The sequence below is a fragment of the Sinocyclocheilus grahami genome, unplaced genomic scaffold (assembly GCF_001515645.1).
Source record: "Sinocyclocheilus grahami isolate Dianchi unplaced genomic scaffold, SAMN03320097.WGS_v1.1 scaffold1187.1, whole genome shotgun sequence".
NCBI classification, from domain to species: Eukaryota; Metazoa; Chordata; class Actinopteri; order Cypriniformes; family Cyprinidae; genus Sinocyclocheilus; species Sinocyclocheilus grahami.
The window spans coordinates 58,609-79,278 of NW_015506366.1; the positions used below are offsets into that span (position 1 = coordinate 58,609).

General features: G+C 35.9%; 1 protein-coding gene across 1 annotated transcript in view; it reads left to right on the forward strand.

Annotated features, from left to right (window-relative positions):
• The window catches only part of LOC107567780 (contactin-associated protein-like 5), a 72,703-nt gene that overhangs the window by 22,440 nt on the left and 29,593 nt on the right, over window positions 1-20,670 (forward strand). Inside the window, exons 4-10 of the mRNA XM_016253529.1 lie at window positions 6,391-6,538; window positions 11,332-11,535; window positions 11,735-11,919; window positions 12,116-12,259; window positions 13,724-13,997; window positions 17,408-17,551; window positions 18,439-18,610. Coding sequence (XP_016109015.1) covers window positions 6,391-6,538; window positions 11,332-11,535; window positions 11,735-11,919; window positions 12,116-12,259; window positions 13,724-13,997; window positions 17,408-17,551; window positions 18,439-18,610 — 1,271 coding nt within the window. The remainder of the gene's footprint in view (window positions 1-6,390; window positions 6,539-11,331; window positions 11,536-11,734; window positions 11,920-12,115; window positions 12,260-13,723; window positions 13,998-17,407; window positions 17,552-18,438; window positions 18,611-20,670) is intronic.

Here is a 20,670-nt window from a genome sequence, read left to right on the forward strand (position 1 = left end):
GATTACACAGTTTTTTTTTTGGATGTACTCTGCTCAAGAGGGCAGATTCTGTGAAATCCTGGCAGTACTTTCAAGCAAATCATAGAATCAATACCACAAAGGTTTCACCTTACGACAGCAAAACTGTTGTTGTGCTTGAATAACTAGAAGGTTCAAAAGTGGCAGACTATGAAGTCTTTGAACTCATTAAGCTTTTATCATTGACACAATTCCGTTTTTGAACTAGTTGGTTCCATTGCACTGAACTATCAAAAGCTACATAAAACAAACTATTATCTCTTTCAATTTCTTATATGCAAGTGCATTATATTTATAAAAAATTCCCCCTATCCATGTGTAAATTCTGTAATACAAACAATATACTGACTTTTAAAGTCACTTGTAATATTTGCTCAATGCTTTTGTATGCAGCAATAAAATAATGTCTTATATTATCATAATTTCAGACCTTTCTCGGCAAAGATATGCTAATAATAGTGAATATTTGTTTAATTAATCAGCATTTTATTTTATTATTTTGATTTTATTTTTTGTTGATTGACAGCCCTAAATAACAGTAATTTTTGCTTTTCAGTTCATCTTTATTTGGTTCTCAAGCACTAATCATATGTCTTTGATAATGGGTAGCTAAATCAACTCATTTCTTTCTATGTCCCTATTTCTCTGCCTCCATCTCTCATCCATACCTCTGAGGTCTCACATTACACGGAGGCTTGAGCAGCCCCATAGGCAATCGATAGGAGGGCCCAAGGTTTCGTTAGATTAGCTTGCTTAAAGCATGAACCTACCGGCCCATTTGGGTCCCATAAAGTATAATTGATGTAAAAGTCTGCGACTCATTCAGCCATAGCAGGCCAAAATCAGAATTGCAGAAGAAGTGTGCTAAAAATCACATTGTGCGTGAGTTCTTTTTCTTTTGTTCTCTTTTTAATTTTTCCCCCCTTGTTGTCTTACATTAGAAATTTCAAGCTTGCATTCTCACCATGAATGTATAAAGCCTGCTTCACACCACACACAATGTTTTTTTATTTTGGTGGTCGTATAAACAGGTTACAGTATTCACACTGTGAGCATGAGTGGAGCAATGTGAATACTGCAACGTGTTAATATGGAGCCTAGCTGAAGTGGGTGTAAGTTGAGTGTTAGCACTGAGCCTATTTTTACCACACATACATTTTGAACTATTGTGAAAACAATATGGTTCTCCTCATTACCTCGAATGAAATTTCACAACAATCAAATGTTATAATCATAGGGCCAGTTTTACTAAACATGGCAAATTAATGTGAGAGCACAATTTTTAAAACAGCGCCGATGAGCATGGAAATTTCTGTGGGTGATTTAATAAAAATGTGCAATTTAAAGAACACAGTCGCAACATCTCATTTACACATCGACCAACACAAAATAGCCTACCAAGCACAACGCAAATTAGCGTAGTTGCAAATAAAGAATAAAGAAATAAAGAAGCACAGTACGCTGAAAAGAACCGGAGGCCAAAAAATGAAGGGTTGCAAGAAGTTTTGATAGACCTGGTATTGCGTGACTCCTAGTTGAGAGTTCCAAGACGTCTTTTATTTCCTGAAGCAAATTAAAAATAGCAAGTTCGGATAATATGTTCTTCTGGAATTCCAAATAAATTAATACGTGTGGAAAAAAACCTCTCCCTTCTACCTAGGCTCTCTGTTCTCTGTGGTGCCTCCTCCTAGCAACAACAATTGCAGCCATCTCAAACTCAAAATAGTTTAAGACATGCTTTTTTTGGGGCGTAAAATAATGGCGCAAATACCAGTAATTTGAGGTTAGTAAATCACATTGTGTAATTCATTTGAATATTCTCCTCCCATAAATTTTGCATCTGAAAGGGAAACTCCTACAAATGCATTTCAATAAGGTCAGGTGCAAAAATAACTGTGTCCACACCTTTTCAGCGCTAATTCTTCGCTGCTTGTCTTTAGTAAATCCTGACAGTACTATTTTAACGCCAAAAGACGGTTTGCGCAGGGGTAAGCTGTTACTAAAACTGGCCCTTAATGTGTAACTTCTAGTTATTATTGTTTTATTTTTTTATGTGAATTTTTGAACAGAATATGTAGTAAAACATGCCTAGTAGTCCTTAATCAGGAGGGACACACAACCTTTTTTAAACTGATTACACAGTTTTTTTTTTGGATGTACTCTGCTCAAGAGGGCAGATTCTGTGAAATCCTGGCAGTACTTTCAAGCAAATCATAGAATCAATACCACAAAGGTTTCACCTTACGACAGCAAAACTGTTGTTGTGCTTGAATAACTAGAAGGTTCAAAAGTGGCAGACTATGAAGTCTTTGAACTCATTAAGCTTTTATCATTGACACAATTCCGTTTTTGAACTAGTTGGTTCCATTGCACTGAACTATCAAAAGCTACATAAAACAAACTATTATCTCTTTCAATTTCTTATATGCAAGTGCATTATATTTATAAAAAATTCCCCCTATCCATGTGTAAATTCTGTAATACAAACAATATACTGACTTTTAAAGTCACTTGTAATATTTGCTCAATGCTTTTGTATGCAGCAATAAAATAATGTCTTATATTATCATAATTTCAGACCTTTCTCGGCAAAGATATGCTAATAATAGTGAATATTTGTTTAATTAATCAGCATTTTATGTTATTATTTTGATTTTATTTTTTGTTGATTGACAGCCCTAAATAACAGTAATTTTTGCTTTTCAGTTAATCTTTATTTGGTTCTCAAGCACTAATCATATGTCTTTGATAATGGGTAGCTAAATCAACTCATTTCTTTCTATGTCCCTATTTCTCTGCCTCCATCTCTCATCCATACCTCTGAGGTCTCACATTACACGGAGGCTTGAGCAGCCCCATAGGCAATCGATAGGAGGGCCCAAGGTTTCGTTAGATTAGCTTGCTTAAAGCATGAACCTACCGGCCCATTTGGGTCCCATAAAGTATAATTGATGTAAAAGTCTGCGACTCATTCAGCCATAGCAGGCCAAAATCAGAATTGCAGAAGAAGTGTGCTAAAAATCACATTGTGCGTGAGTTCTCACTTGGCTCACAGTACACATGCTAGCGACAGCCCTACAGCTCTCAGACAATGATGAAATCGTCACTTGCCATGCCTTCGGATGCGTTTATATATTTGATCCTTTTTCTGCTTCACTGGATGACTGTAAATAAAACATTTATGATGTTTCCTAGTACAGGCAATGCACATTGGACACAGAGAGAGAGGGAAGGAAGAGACTCTATCATCTGGGGACAGTTTTGCTGTCTTAGCTCTCGTTTAAACATGGTCACAGAGGCCCTGAGGTGCTGTCTATTTCTGACACTCACGGGCCCTCGCTTCTCTGGGGACAGAATGTAATTCATGCTTAGAGTAGGTCAGTGGAAGCTCTGTTCGACACTTGGGCAGCTCAGAAACCGCTTTCTGTTGATAAAAATGGTAAAACATTCATCAAACATGTTTATTTTAAAATGATAATATATGTATAAATTCCTAAAATAGCAAAGTAAAATTTCTAATTTTAATTTAGTTTAAGTTTTTCATCTAAAAATGTAAGAATGCGTAACTTTATTGTTGCTGCCACCGCCGCCGCCATGTTGTGAAGACGCTGTGTGTTTCACTGCGAAAGCAAAAATACTTTGTTTGGCATTCCAAAAGAGGACACGACTAGAAATCAGTGGTTAAGTTGTATTTACAACACTGTTCCAGAACACTTCAACCCAAATATCCAGATGTGTGCAGTGCATTTTATGGAGGACTGTTTCCTGGGAGAGTAGACTACAATGCCGGTAAGTACATTTTCATATTTAAAGGATTTGCCACTGATGATTCAAACGCAAGTTTTGAGGGCAGTGAAGTTGTTTGTCATTTCTCCGATCACAAATGCAGACATGGTTTTATGTTTACGCAGTGTAAAAAGACAGTATAAGTCATTATAATCCATAATTATGTCCCCACTGGATGCAACAAATTCATCGTTTATAATGGGTTTTAATGTTTTTGTCTCATCGTGCCGCGCCGGGACACGGCATCACAGTATGGTAAGGGGCGTAACATTTCCATCACACGCTTGAGGTATTCAGCCAATCACAACGCACTGGATAGCTGGCCAATAAGAGCACACCTCGCTTTTCAGACCGATGAGCTTTGTAAAAATCGACGCGTTTCAGAAAGGCGGGGCATAGAGGAGAAACAATAATGTACAGTACACTCTTAAAAATAAAGGTGCTTCACGATGCCATAGAAGAACCTTTTTGTCTAAATGGTTCCATAAAGAACCTTTAACATCTGAAGAACCTTTCTGTTTGACAAACGGTTCTTTGTGACGAAAGAAGGCTCTTCAGATTATAAAAAAGGCAAGAAAGAGATGGTTCTTTAAAGAACCTTTGATTGAATGGTTCTTTGTGGAAGCAAAAATGGTTCTTCTATGGCATTGCTTGAAGAACCTTTTGAAGCACCTTTATTTTTAAGAGTGTATGTGGAAAATAATGTGTTTTTTTAACCTTAAACCACATAAACACATTTCATTACACCAAATACACAAAGTAATGTTCTTTTTAGCAACATCATATGACCCCTTTAACAATACTGTAATAACCCTGGTTTGCTGTTTGAATGAACTGTCTCCTGTCTTTTATTAGAGACATAGCAAGCACCGACAAGCGTTTTCCTGTCAGATAACAAATACAAAACCCACCCCAGTTGAGCTCATCTTGTGTTGGTTCTTCTTTCTGATGTGAATTCACACTGGTTTCAGGGAAGCAAGGACTGGTGAATTACAGGAGGATGTAACAGTTGCAGACGTAACAGGGCTGGTGAAACGGTCCATGGAGAGTCCGTGATAACGCCAGCAGTGCATGGGGGCTTAATGAAGGAGGAGGAGGTCTAGCAGGAGTCGATACAGGAATAGAGTTAATGAAGTGTAGAGAGGAGCTGTTTACGTGGGCAGCCTGTAACCGGGGCATCTCCCCGGATCCGATGGGAGCTCCACTGTGCCCTTGGGCTGAGATGAGCTGATAGGTAATTGGATGGATGTATTGTTGTTTTCTTTTTTTCACTCTCAGAGGTGGAAAAAGAGAGAGGAAGAAACAGTCAGGGACAGGATGTTGTCGTCACTGAGTGCTCAAATGAGAGCGTTGGTGATGTAATGACAAATGTGCTCATGTTGATATTGAAGCATTTAACAATGGAAAAAAATACTTAAACCTCTTTAGAAAAGGAGAAAAAATATCATAAAGATACAACTTTTTTTTTTAGTTTGAGTCACCATTCATCCCCCCCAAAAAATGAAAATTTTGATCATTTTTGAAAAACATCGCATTTTACAATGAAAGCAAATACAAAATAGTTGAAATATTCTTCAAAATATATTTGTGTGCACAGAAGAAAGTCATAAAGACAGAACACCAGACATTTTTGGCTGGACTGTTCCTTTAAGAATGGAATCTTTAAAGTAGATCTTCCACTAACTCCAGTGCACTGAGCTTGCTTATCTACAAATGTGCTATCCTTAATACTTTTGGCTAGCGCAGTATTTCTTCTTCCAAGTGTGTCTGCAAGCAAAACAAAACAGGGCCTTGAAAGTCACTAATGTCAGATTGTTGTTTTTGCTGGCATCATAACAGCATTTGTGGGCTGCGAGTGGCTCACCAGGGGAGGTGATGATAATGTTGATGTTATTTATCTCAAAGGGACATGGACTAGTCTATCTTTGAAAAAAGTTGACGTTTTCTTTTTGTGATTCATCCATAACCATGTGGTGTTTTGGTCATCGCTTCTCATGTTCCATGCAAGTCTCAACTGTGAAGTGACTCAGATGCAAATTACTGTCAAATTATGAGTGCTAGCAGATGAAAAAGAGTTGACATTTACATAAACTGTTGTGACCTTCAAAACAAATACTGCTCTTTGCATTCAACTGGGTTGGCGTATTCATAAATAGCATTTAGTCTGTGGAACATTTCTGATAAACCAGCATGTTATAAAATATTATAAGGCACTTTCCAATAATATGGTATAAAATAGGACTTCAAAATGTAATTTTACTTTGTAGTTTTTGTTGTTTGTTTGTTTTAAACCCCTGGTTTGTGTGATTTTTTTTTCTCTAGTAAGAATCAAAATGAAAAATAAATGGACTGATAATTAATACTGATAATTTTATTAAATTAGTTTTAAAAAACATTATTTTTATACATATTATCACTATTACCTTTATTAATCACATCTGACCTAATATACAGTATCTAATACTCACAACAAAAACACATATTTCTGCCTCTAATGCTTCAGAAAACTACTGGGACAACAAAGTGTACCATATTGATGAAAATGAAAAACCATTTTCTTTTTTTCTTTTATTTGTCTGTTTACAGAGGATCGTGGGTAATGTGAATCCAGACAGTGTGGTCCACCATAAACTCAGCCAGTCTATCAGAACTCGGTTCCTCCGCTTCGTTCCTCTGGAGTGGAGCCCCAGTGGTCGGGTGGGCCTCAGGGTGGCTGTGTACGGCTGTGCTTACCGTAAGTGTTTAACAGCATGTTATAAAATATTATAAGGCACTTTCCAATAATATGGTATAAAATAGGACTTCAAAATGTAATTTTACTTTGTAGTTTTTGTTGTTTGTTTGTTTTAAACCCCTGGTTTGTGTGATTTTTTTTTCTCTAGTAAGAATCAAAATGAAAAATAAATGGACTGATAATTAATACTGATAATTTTATTAAATTAGTTTTAAAAAACATTATTTTTATACATATTATCACTATTACCTTTATTAATCACATCTGACCTAATATACAGTATCTAATACTCACAACAAAAACACATATTTCTGCCTCTAATGCTTCAGAAAACTACTGGGACAACAAAGTGTACCATATTGATGAAAATGAAAAACCATTTTCTTTTTTTCTTTTATTTGTCTGTTTAAAGAGGATCGTGGGTAATGTGAATCCAGACAGTGTGGTCCACCATAAACTCAGCCAGTCTATCAGAACTCGGTTCCTCCGCTTCGTTCCTCTGGAGTGGAGCCCCAGTGGTCGGGTGGGCCTCAGGGTGGCTGTGTACGGCTGTGCTTACCGTAAGTGAGAGTATTTCATGTTTAAAACAATATTACAAATGACTAGCATGCATTTTACTTTCTGAGACAACAGTTACCTGTCTTGCATTTATTTTTAGTGATAAGCAGTATTTCTGTGATTAGCTTTACATTTGGAGTTCAGATGTATACAAAAAAGGGGGTGTGGATTTTCACTCAGAAATTGCTAGTAAATTTGGTACCACTTTAGTATAGGGACCAATTCTCACTATTAACTGGTTGCTTATTAGCATGCATTATTAGTATGTTTATTGGTACATATAAAGCACGTATTGTATACTGCATGACCATATTCTACATCCCTAACCCTACCCAATACCTAAACTTAACAACTCCCTTACTAACTATTAATAAGCAGCAAATTAGGAGTTTATTAAGGCAAAAGTCATAGTTAATGGTTTGTTAATAGTGAGAATTGAACCTTAAAATAATATATGATCTACAATTTCACAATTAATTGCTAAGAAACACCAAGTAATGCATTGAATGAAACATATCAGACAAGCTGAATTAGTATTTTCATGTAAAACATACTCCAATAATCTTTGTGGCAGCACTTTAGTTTAGGGACCAATTCTCACTATTAACTAGTTGCTTATTAGCATGCGTGTTACTAGCATATTGGTTGTGTATTAACACTTATAAAGCACATATTAATACCTTATTCTGCATGACCATATATTCCCTTAACCTACCCAATACCTAAACTTAACAACTACCTTACTAACTGTTAATAAGCAGTAACTAGGAGTTTATTGAGAGAAAAGTTAATAGTTAGTTAATAGTGAGACCTTAAAATAAAGTTTGACCATCTATGTTTTATTTATAAGTTTGAAAAATAATTTTTACAATGCAGATTTCCATATTATGCAGTTAATATCTTCTATCATTCCATGAGAGAGCTGTAAAAAGAAAAGAAAAGAAAAGAAAAGAGTTGCATAAGAAGGATTACTGAAGCATCCTAGATCCGATAGCAGTCCACAGAGCACATTTCCACAGTCTTGGTAATGGGACAATAAAACAGTTGTGACACAGTATATAAGGTGATAACATTACCCATAATTCTTGCGGCAGATCTTCACATGCCCTCTGTCCTTTGTCCTTTTCTAGTCACACAGTATTTTTTCCAGGTGCTGAATTAAGGTGACACAGATAATTCATTGCATGACAGCGGCAGTTTCACTCCGTTTTCCTCTAAATGAAGGTCGTCTGATGACTTTCTTTGATGATACTTTTCCAAAACTGAACAAAGACGTCCAAATATCAGACACTTATCAGTCTGTGTTAGCTAGATAAATAAAAAAAATGTCCCTTTAATGATACCGAGATCCTTAAAATGGATCAATTGTTGAATTACTCAGGCATTTATAAAAAGGTCCCACAGTTAACGCCTTCATTATTCTGTGGCATGATCCATGTATTAAACTCAAATTAATGTGTGCTTTGCTGATAAATGCTGCATGAAGAGTCTCAGTTCAGCTGTCTGTGCTAATCAACCACAGACACTTAAAGAATTCACATGCAAATCCCATGACACATCTGAACATAGACGTCTGATGTGATGAATCTATACGCACTGGTCTGACTAATATACACTGAATATAACCTTGAAAGAAGAGCATAAATGTTCTTTTAATTATACATGATTTGATGGCTAGTGCTCACTGGTAGTGCGGTGATTGCACCTAACAGCTCAGATTAACATGAGCTGCATATCACATAATAGGCAAAATACTAATGCTAATCAGCCAACTGCTGTGACAGTTGTGAACTCAAGTTGAACCTGAGAACGGTGCAATACTAGATAAGTGTCATTATCACGAATGCAGGATTGCTATGCCCAGACCACGTCCCTCATAGCTCACAGTATCCTTATTTGACCAAATGGAGCAGTTGCTTATTATTATCAAAAATAGGTCATTATATTCAATGCTGGAGTATATGCAGGCTTTTCTACTTTGCTTCTCTAATCCAAAAAAGGAGGCATTTATTTTCTATCTATTTTTTAAACTCATTCTTTCGTTCATTTTTCTGTAGGCTGTAGTGTTTTACATAATTATGAGCGCCATTATAACAGTAATGAACTGGAACACTGATAAAGAGATTTCTGCAAAACAACTGTGCATACATGCATGAGACATTTGTGTTTTGATCCTAAGAATATTTAGACTGTTTTGATGGACAGAGAAAAATTATTAAACTTTTGACTTGGAACACTGGTTCACATTGGCTGCATTGCTCAAATGGGTAATAGGGAATTGGGATATAGTAGACGCTTTCTTTCAGGTCAAATGCCAAATTTTGACCATCTAAAGACAAACTTCATTAACTTTCTGAGTCTTGTATAAGAAGAAATGTGAATTCTTCTCTTTTACTTTAGGAAGCTGAACCTCCAGAAAAGAGCTGGTGATCTTTATACGTCATATGGTAATACTTAAATATAGGGACAAATTCTCGCTATTAGCTAGTTGCTTATTAGCATGCCTATTATTAACATATTGGCTGATTATTAGTACTTATAAAGCACATATTCAGCATGACCATATTGTACATCCTTAATCCTACCCAATACCTAAATTTAACAACCCTACGATCTATTATAAGCAGTAAATTAGGAGTTTACTGAGGCACAATTAATTTCCTCTTTTTTGAAATGACAAGCCTTTGATGCATGAAAGTTGGTGCTTTAAGTAATAGTAAATAAAATAAAATAATCATAAGTGTCACATGATCCTTCAGAAATTCTGATATGCTGATTTAATGCTCATAATAAAAAAATTAAAAAAAATTACTGAGGCACAATTCGGGTAACACTTTATTTCGATAGTCCACTTTAGACATTCTATTAACAGTAAGTAACTTTGCATTTACATGTCAACTAGCAGTTAGTAGAGTATTAGTAGACTGTCTGCTTAATAACTTCTAACACTTTCTTTGTCAACTTATTCTACTAACCCTAAACCTACCCTAACAGTCTACTCTGAGAGTTAGTAGACATCTAGTTGCAAATTAATGAGAATTAGTTGACATGTAGTTGACATGTAGTTACAAAGTTACTTATAGTTAATAGAATGTCTAAAGTGCACTATCGAAATAAAGTGTAACCAGAATTCGTAGTTAATGGTTTGTTAATAGTGAGAATTGGACCTTTAAAAAATGTGACCCTTTATTTTTTTGATTTCACTGAATAAGTCATGTGAAAATTACCAACACTTCTGTTTACCAGTATCTAATACAGAATTGAGTTATGGGCAACAGCTGATTTCATGTAATTTCATTCAGACACTAGATTTAAATTTTAATTCACTGAGTTCATTGTCTGTGCTGTGAGCTGTTGAGCCCCATTAACTTGCTTGATTAAAACCTCAATAGAAAAAGGTTCTCCTGTAAGAACTGAACTAAAATCTTCAGAGATGCTCATCATTTTATGATAGCCTCACATTATCTAAGTAGCTCAATTAGTACTCCAGTTGAAAGCTGAAATATGCTACACAACTTCTATATGGATTTTTGTAACAATTTGCAGTCTGGACAAGTCGAGACTAGTCACTGAGAGTCTGCAGATTTTGCGAAGTCAGAGTTGACAGATTTCACAGGAAACTGCATAGTGTGTGATGGGCACAGATTTTTTTCTTTAGACTATGATTCTATCTATTGTATCAAAAATGAATAATATTTTAAGCTAATTTTAAAACACACATTGTTCTTATTTGTCATGCATCTCCTAGCAACGAGGCACATGTTTCTGCACGAGTTTGTTGTATTCAAGTTTGTTGTATTGGATTTTTGTTGTCGTAAAGGTCTAATAGTGTGGGATCCTCGTTTATTTTGTGTATGATGTCTCCAGTTTTTCTTTTTAACGTCAAAATCGGCTGATGTATGATGACTTATGTTTTAAAAGTTGTTCATATTTAAAAAGTTGTGTAGTGTATTTTAGCCTTGGGTTACAGAAATTACTTTTTGCTGTTTTAATTGATTGTGAATTTGGATTGTAAGTTTGCAAATATGTTGTTTCCTAAAATGTTCCTAACAACAAATTCAAGGCACCTGCAAACCACAGCTAATTTTCATCATTATTTTTGTTGTTACAATAACATTTTGTGAAATGACTCTCCAATTAATCTATTGTTCTGCGTAATGTTATGTTATTTACATTTTGAGTGAAATGAAAATATTTTCAGTGGGTGTTTCATACAAAATCTCATGTGTCAATAGGATCGTATGTGGCTGATTTTGATGGCAGAAGCTCTTTGCTCTACCGATTCAACCAGAAGTCTATGAGCACTGTGAAAGATGTTATATCGCTGCGATTTAAGAGTCGACAGGCAGAAGGTGTTTTACTGCATGGAGAAGGCCAGCGAGGAGATTATATCACTCTGGAGCTTCATCGTGGCAGGCTGGCCTTGCATCTAAACCTGGGTGAGTAACAGTACTGGAGGAGAGTATTCAAGTGTTCAATATTTAACCATAGTTACTTTGGAGTGGAGACTATTGACTGACTACAGGCTATTGATGGAATTCATAAGAATAAATTATTAAAGAATATATTAATGAATATTCTAAAGAATATATGCCGTTAGTGGCACATGACTCATGAGAAACCTTTTCTAATTGGCAGATGACAGCAGGGTGAGATCAAGCAGTGCTCGTATGGTGGTCACTCTAGGAAGTCTCCTGGATGATCTGCACTGGCACTCTGTTCTGATCGAACGCTTTAACAAGCAGGTCAACTTCACTTTGGACAGACACACTCAACACTTCAGGACCAAGGGTGATGGAGACTCGCTAGAGGTCGACTATGAGGTTGGTCTCTGGGACCCTGTAATTTCCTCTTTTTTGAAATGACAAGCCTTTGATGCATGAAAGTTAGTGCTTTAAGTAATAGTAAATAAAATAAAATAATCATAAGTGTCACATGATCCTTCAGAAATTCTGATATGCTGATTTAATGCTCATAATAAAAAAATTAAAAAATTGTTTTATTCATTCTCTAAAACAGCTAAGCTTTGGTGGGATCCCACTGCCAGGTAAACCAGGAACCTTCATTCGACGCAACTTTCATGGTTGCATGGAGAACCTCTACTACAATGGAGTGAACGTCATCGACTTGGCGAAAAGGAGAAAACCTCAGATATACAGTGTGGTAAGCATTTGGTTTATTATGAGACATGGGTTCTAAACTTGTGATGTTGTGATCCACTTACTCAAATGTAATGCTTCAGTTGTGCTGCATGTATTATAATATGTATAGAGTCCAGACATATTACTTCTGCCACATCAGTATCAGCAGGAATCTTTAAAGGTGTGCACAAACTGTGCCGAGTTTTCTCAGCAATTTCACAAATCATATTTTTCTGTCACATTTGAGTTCCCTCTTACCGCTAAAAAGCTTCTTGTTAGAAATGATCACATCACATTCCTGTCTATTTCTCTAAATCAAAATGACAAGACAACCACGACTCCATCACTTCAGAAGAGGGATGACTGGTATTCGTCTAGCTCTGTAAAATACAAGCAAGTGTTCTCGTTACACAGCTTAAGGCTGTCAGGTTGGAGAAGGTCTGCTGAGGCTTCCGTTCAGCAGTCTGGCGTCTGTACAGCCCTGTGGCACAGGGATCAATGAGGTGTTCACCTCACACTGCAGTAACCTTTTCACGCCTTCGTGAGCTTCTGTCCTGCGGATGTGCTCTCTGTGCTTCTGTTGCTCTCCGTGGAGCTGCGTTGGTGACATTTATCCAGACCGCCTGCTGCCTTTGTGGGTTTAGCCTGTCTGGCTCTCAGCCTCTCCAATTCTCTTGTAACTCTTCAGCTTGTTTTCTCTTTTCCTCTTTTTTCTTTGTCATAATCTCTTGTGTTACCAGCTTTCTCAGTTGCATCTCATTTTTCACATTTCAGCAATGGCATGACACTTATTTTTAGTAAGTTCTTCAACTGCATATATACAATGACTTAAATGCACCTTTTCTATGATGAGCATGTTCTAATATCTGTATTAAAATTATTTTTAAAGTGCATAATTACAAAAATGAAAATATTTTAAAACTTGCTTTGCTGCTTATGAATATATGAATAATAAAACCGCAGTTGAATAAACAGTGGAAGATAGGGAAATGTACATTGATATACAGTGATATTTATGAATGAATAATTCATGATATTTCATGAAAAAATGCAAATATGCATTTGTATAAGATGTATTCAAGATGAAAAGAAAAATGTTATTTCTTTTTACTTGATAATTACACAAAAATACACTTTTAGGGTCATTAAAATGAAAACTTTTCTTAAAAATGGAATACATTTCATTAGAAGTAGTGAATTTCTAAAAATGTAGCCTATGTTTTAAACTAGATTTTTAAATGGGATTTCAATTTCTTTATTGTGAACAGTGAATATGTCTTGTGAATATATATTTTACTGTCTTTTAACTCCATGGTTTTGGCCTCAGCAATGACATCTGACATTGGCATAAATTTACTGATTGCCTTGTGTGTGATCAGCTACAGTAGATATGCAATTGGATCATTTGTACCGATGCTGCATTGCCATTTGGTCATTCCCTGCTTGCATGTAAACCGTTGCTTTGGTGTTCTCCCTTCTCTCACAGGGCAACGTGAGCTTTTCCTGCTCGGAACCACAGCTGGTGGCCGCCACATTTCAGAGTTCCAGCAGCAGCTTTCTGTCACTGCCAGCACCTGCACAGATCCTGGAGGGCTTTTCGGTGCGCCTGCAGTTTCGCACCTGGAACCCTGATGGCCTGCTGCTGTCCAGTCCACTGATCTCTGGTCAGGAGCCCCGTTACCTGATTTTGCAGATCAGCAGTGGGCGTCTCCATCTCACACACCAGACATCAGCGCTGAAGATGTCAGAAGTGTCAGCTGGTGAGGAGACCCTTTCTGCTCTTCTGCAGCTTGACTTTAAATGCCATTTCTCTCAAATATACAGTTGAAGTAGTTGCATTGGGGGTTCTTGGTGGACTAACCCTGCTGAAAAGGCATTTTAAACCAGCTTAAGTTAGTTTGCTGGTCTTAGCCAGTGTCCAAGACATAGTTAGCCATGGTCACAAGTCCTTCATAAGCAGCATAGTTCAATGTTTCAGTGTTTCCCATAGTTCCAATAAAGTTGTTTGGTTGAACTACCTTTCACAACCAGTGGTTAGAAATATAGCTAAGCAAGCTAACATGCAGTGCAATATCTATATTTGTTATCCATTCTGTATATATTTACATTCTATGTACAGTGGTGGCCAAAATTATTAGAACACCTGACAGATCTGAAAATATTGACCCTTTTTTGCCTCCAAAACATGATTTCATTTCATAATGTTCATGAAACATGCAGATGGTTGCTCTGAGCACAACGAATATCAGATTCGTACTGTTTTTATCCACTTTAAACTTTAATATCTGTTATGTCCACCTTTTGCAGCAATTACAGCAGCAGATCTCTCTGGCATAGTGTCAATATATTTCCTGAGAAATTCAACACTAATGTTATCCCATGCCTTCTGCAACTCAAGCCAAAGGCTTTCCTTTGAATGTACAATAGATCTGTCTAGTTTATTTTCCAACTCGCCCCAATGTTTGGACCCGGACTTTGAGGGGTCAGTCCATCATTTTCAATGTTCCAGCAGATTCCCTCCATCTCAGGTAGTTCCGGCAATAGTTCATTTTATGGGTATTGTAATGGCAAATTCAACAAAAACAACTGAAACTCATAATTCTAATAATTTTGGCCACCACTGTATAATTTCTCCAAACTACTATGGTAGTTATGCAAAGAGATGGCTGGTCTGTTGGTTGGTTTTAGAGGGGTTTTGGCTTCAGAACAGTTGGGAGACCAGTTTAAACTAGCTAAGACCAGAAAGCCCATTTTTGTCCAGTAAGGAGAGTATAATTTCACAACCAGACTTTGTTCTTTAAATGCTAGCATATACATAACCCGTAAAACCAGTAGTAGTAGTAGTCAGCAAACCTAGTCACTTTTGTTTGCTAAATCATGTAATTGATATAGCATAGTCTTTTTAACATTCGTTCTTTAGCTCAACAATTTAACATGCACCAGGCAAATTGTAAAAGGTATAAAGCTTCAGCAAGTGACACAGAAATGCAGCTGTGATCAAATGGTAGAGCTGTCACTTTTATCCAGGCATGACACACTCTAGCCACTGAAATTACTGCTTTGAAGGAGTCTAATTGGAAATGCTGCTCAGTTTCAGCAATTACGTGCGCATAGCAATCAAGAGTATAAATGTCTCTCTTTTTCAATTCAGCCAACCTGGCAATGCAAAGACTTCCTATTACTTACACAGCACAGAATTGCATGCTTTTTCTCTGGTCCTCTTCTCACCAATGAGATGCATGAGCAAAACAAAGGCATTTGTATAAAAGTCACTACTTACAGCTTATCTCATCACCCACAAAGGCAATAACGTCAGTTTTATTTTTTGTTCAGCATTCTGGACAATGCTGGTCTAATCAAGATTAGTGTCTAAGACAGACAGTTGTGTGTTTCAGTCTAGTGAGGAAACCTGATGTTCGCAGAGGCGGACAAAGTACTCAACTCCATTACTTGAGTGAAAGTACAGATACTGCAGGTCAAATATTACTCCATTACAAGTAAAAGTTGTAAAGACACATTTTTTGATTTTTACTAAAAGTGCAGAAGTACTTGCTTTTAAAAGTACTTAAGTACCAAAAGTAAATTTCCTTTTTTATGTCAATGCACTGTTTTATTGTTGTATGTAATACTTGCAATACCTCTGAAGCAATTTAGAATACATTACATCTACTGAATACACTGACTAGCTTGTAGTATCTTTGGAATAAAGAGCTTTTAGAATGTTAAAAACCTATGGAGAAAAAACAAAAATAAATAAATATTTAACACCCCTACCCACCCCCACAAAAGCAGGATGGTAGTGATCTCACACAGTTCTTACTGAATACAGTACAGTGAAATCCTGTAAATACAGAGTGATAAGGAAGAAACTAAATCAAACCTGCTTTAAAACCCAGCAACACAACTGTAGCTGTATAACTTTACAACAGAAACACTGCTTTAACAAAAAAGCAAAACAGCAAGACTTATTTGACATCAAAACAAAAATGCTGTCTAATCGCTCTCGTGGTACTTTGATGTCACACACAGAACAGTCTGTGCAGTGCTACTTCAGTCAAACATCTTTTGTGTTTTATTAGGAGATGCACAACAGTTCTTCTGTGACTTTATAGGTAATATTTTCACCTACATAATTTAGCAAAATCAAACAATATTGTGTCTAAAATACACCACAATATTAACTTCTTATTATTGAATTGTTGTAAATAAATATCACATTTGCTGCTGGTCAGTGTTCAAAAAAATGCTGGGAAATCATTTCATGTAGCCCCAAGAGTGATTACTGATAAACTGTCTGAAAAAAAGAAAGTCAAGTTTTAGAGAAGAAAAAAATCACCCACTGAATTTCAAAGCTGCTACATAGTAACGACTTTCTACTTCGAGGACCTTGATAGAAATGTAGTTGAGTGAAAAGTACAATATTTATCTTTCAAATGTAGTGAAGTTAAAGTCATAAGTTCCCAGAAAAAATAATACTCAAGTAAAGTACCGATACTCAAAAAGTGTACTTAAGTACAATACTCAAGTAAATGTACTTAGTTAATGTCCGCCTCTGGATGTTCGACAACAATAGACACGCGGTAGTGGGGAGGAGGGCGCTCTCCATCTGTTGTGCAGGGCCAGTCTGTGTTAGAGCGGCTGTTTTATCTTACCTGAAACCAATTTCTTTGGTCTAACTCGCGTCATAGAAGTGTTGGCTGAAATAGAGAGTGTTGTAATTACCGGAATAGAAGAAGTGAAGCGCTTGAGCTCAAACGACAAACAGATGGCTGGCACAGGGGAGACTGTAGACACACAGCAGCCGCACACAGCTTGGGCGCCCTTCACATGTAATGGCCAGAATTAATTCAATCAAACCTCAAAGAGAGTTTTCGCTTTGGGGACAGGGGTGGAAGGGGGGGCAGTTTTTTTGCCAGGAGATTTGTTTTTGGCACTTTTGTATTATCATATTAAATTTTCTGTTTCATCGTGGCTTTGTTTTGTGTGAGAGTTGATGGTTCACATATTGATTGTTGTCTTGGATGACTTTACAGTATGTGTGTGGTTTGTTTGACATTGTAATATGGTTTATATATGACCATATAATGCTGCATGTTGCACTAAAAGGCGTTTAATGTCCATATATGGTCACTGTGTTTATTAAACAGTATATGGCATTTTCGATTGACAGGTCAGAGGGTGAATGATGGTTTGTGGCATTCAGTCAGTCTCAATGCTAGAGGTCTGCAGATCATTATGACCCTGGACAGTGAGCCCGCATCCACCATCCAGCTGAAGAGCTACCTGGAACCAAAAGACAAACACTACTTTGGAGGTAAAATAGTGAACAAATATTTTCAGAAAGGGCAAAAAAGATCATTACAGTTACAGTTGGGGTCAGATTAGCTATTTGCATTCAAAACTTTGATTATGCCATTCTGTTGTTCAGTTGCCACTAATTAATATATATATATATATATATATATATGAAAGATCACAAAGGTGACATTTAAATTAAAAATAAAAATATATATATAAAGCAGCATATAAGAGCTGGTATCGTTTTAGTACTTATATACAATCATAGTATTTATTAATTTTTTTAAATTAACTTTTATTTTTATACTTTCAGTTTTGGTTTTAATTTTGGTTTTAGGTTTTAGTAATCTTATGAGCTTTTGGCAGTTTTTTATATTTCTATTACATTCATTTTATTAAATTACATGTTTTATTTCATTTTATTTCAGTTTTAATTTTAAAATATTTTTATTTAAACTAGTTTTATTTCAGTTAGTTGCCAAGGCAGCATTTTTAATGATCTGATATTTATATTTTATTAATTTTTATTTTATTTCACCTTTATGTCAATTAAAACTTTTGTTTTAATTATTTTTTTTACTTTTACCATTAAGTTATTATGTATTCAATTTATGTAACGTATGAAATATTAAATGCAACATATACAAATCTATAATAGCAATATTTTGATGTTTTTTAAATCTAGAATTTTGTTGATGTTGATTGACAGGTCAATGTCAGTCAAGCTATAGAACATGATGATGTGTGGAGGCCTTCAAAGTAAAATTGGAAAAATATAAATTACTTTTTGGTGTGTGTGAGAGTGTGTGTGTTAGTTTCCTTTTTGAAGCATTTTTTTTTTGTTGATTTATTGCTTTTAACATCCATACCTACAATCAGGTGTATTTTCATCAATTCTTTCAGGATGTCCTATATCCCAGAACGACTCCAGCTGCTTGAATCCCACAATGGCCTTTCAAGGCTGCATCCGGCTCATCCTTGTCAACAACCAACCTGTTGATCTTCTGTCAGTCCAGCAAGGTCATCTAGGAAGCTACAATCAGCTACAGTTTGACTTATGTGGCATTCGTGACAGGTGCGGTTTTCCTCACTGATTCAAACATATGCCCGATATATATTTCTGTTGCTGTTTTACATTTGTCTGCCATAAAATAGCCACTGGTTTTCATTTTATTCACGATACCTTGGAAACTTGAACATGTCAGAGCTGTTCTTTGTCATTAAGGCCCAGGGTCGTGCTGGCTGAGCTGGACTATCGGCAGAGCCCTAATTAGAACTGGGGGAAGTTCATTTATACTTTCATTTAGGTTTGTGGCCAGCTAACAAGCTCAGTGCTGCGTTTTGCACTTCTTCTCATTACCACATACTGGAATCAGAGGCCCATCGACCCAGGTCCTGCTTTAGGGAAGAGAGATTTCTACTCTTGTCTCCTTATTTACTTTCTTTTGAGTAAACAAGATAAACGCCAACAAGGGATAGTGATATATTCGGTTATAGATCTATTGGAGATTAAGAGGATGTACACTGTTGTTCAAAAGTTTGGGCTTTTTGAGTCTCTAAGTCTCTTATGCTCACCAAGCTTACATTTATTTAATCAAAAACAGTAATACTGTGAAATATTCTTAGAATTTAAAATACATTTTTAATACATTTCCATTATAACATACAGTATTTTAAAAATGTATTTATAATAAATTATCAATGTTAATTATCAGTTATTTTTGGTGGAATTCTTTAGAAGAATAGAAAGTTCAAAGAACATCGTTTATTCAAAGTACAAGTATTTTGTAACATATGTATTTACATTGTCACTTTTAATCAGTTTTATGTGTACTTGCTGAATAAAGGTATTGCATTCTTTTTTTTAAATCTTATACCCAAACTTCTGAACAGTAGTGTTTGTCACTTTTAATCAGTTTTATGTGTACTTGCTGAATAAAGGTATTGCATTCTTTTTTTTTAAATCTTATACCCAAACTTCTGAACAGTAGTGTCCAGTGTTGGGAGTAACGCGTGACAAAAGTAATGCATTACAATAACTGATTACTTTTTGCTGTAACGCAGTAGTGTAAGGCATTACTAATTCGTTTTCAGTAATATTTTACTCGGTACATGTTCAGTAACACATGCGTTACAACACACGTTTAGCCTAAAATGTAATTGTTCAAAGAAAATAAAAAAACAGCAAGACTGCGAGATATTAACGAATCAAAAATGCCGCAATTAAGTTCTATTTCCTGTTTGTGGTCAGTCAATAGCCGCGTGTGGTGTCTAAGTTTGTAAATAAAGACTAATTCTTGTCATGGCATTAGAGTTTACATATAGTCCTGTTGTGTCTAATATGAATAGACCCAAGCTATTCACAGATATTGCCAGATAATCACTTTACCTCTACCATACTTTTAACAGACTTGTATCGTTTGCGATTCTGGCTGTCATCCTTTCTTGCATTGTCTTGAGCCTTCACTTGGCCAATTATAGCTATATTGTTAGTAGCCTGGATAGCCCACAGTCATTATGCTACACCATATATCCTCTACTGGATATAAAATGCTCTGCAGCACATTTTGTCATTTTAGAATGTTAAGTTCTACTTCTGTAGTTATTTTGGTGAAAGTAACTCAAAAGTAATACAGGAGTCATGTAACGCATTACAATTCTGAGACAGTAGTGTTGTAAGGTAAGGAACTACTTTTAAATAACAGTAACAAGTAATCTATAATGTATTACAGTTTGGAAGTAACTTGCACAACACTGGTAGTGTCAAATAGTATTATCTTCAATATTCAACATAATTATCCTAAAAAATTCTACAGAAAACTTTATTAACTTAAACCTTAGTTATTATTAAAATCAGACTGCTGATTAAAGGAATAGTTCACCTAAAAATCTAAATGCTCACAACAGAACTTGAATTGGCCTGAAAGGATAAGGAATTTACTGAATTACAGTCTACAGAATTTCTACACAGGTAATGCATTCTGGGAAATGAAGAGTTCTGTCACGGTTCTGTCAGAGAGAGAGACCCAGATGCAGAATGATCAAGGGAGTGCGGTTTATTGACAAGACAAGGATTATCAGGGCACATGTGAGAGTCCAAACAATAGGAAAGGGCAGTCCGCTTGTCCCTGGTCA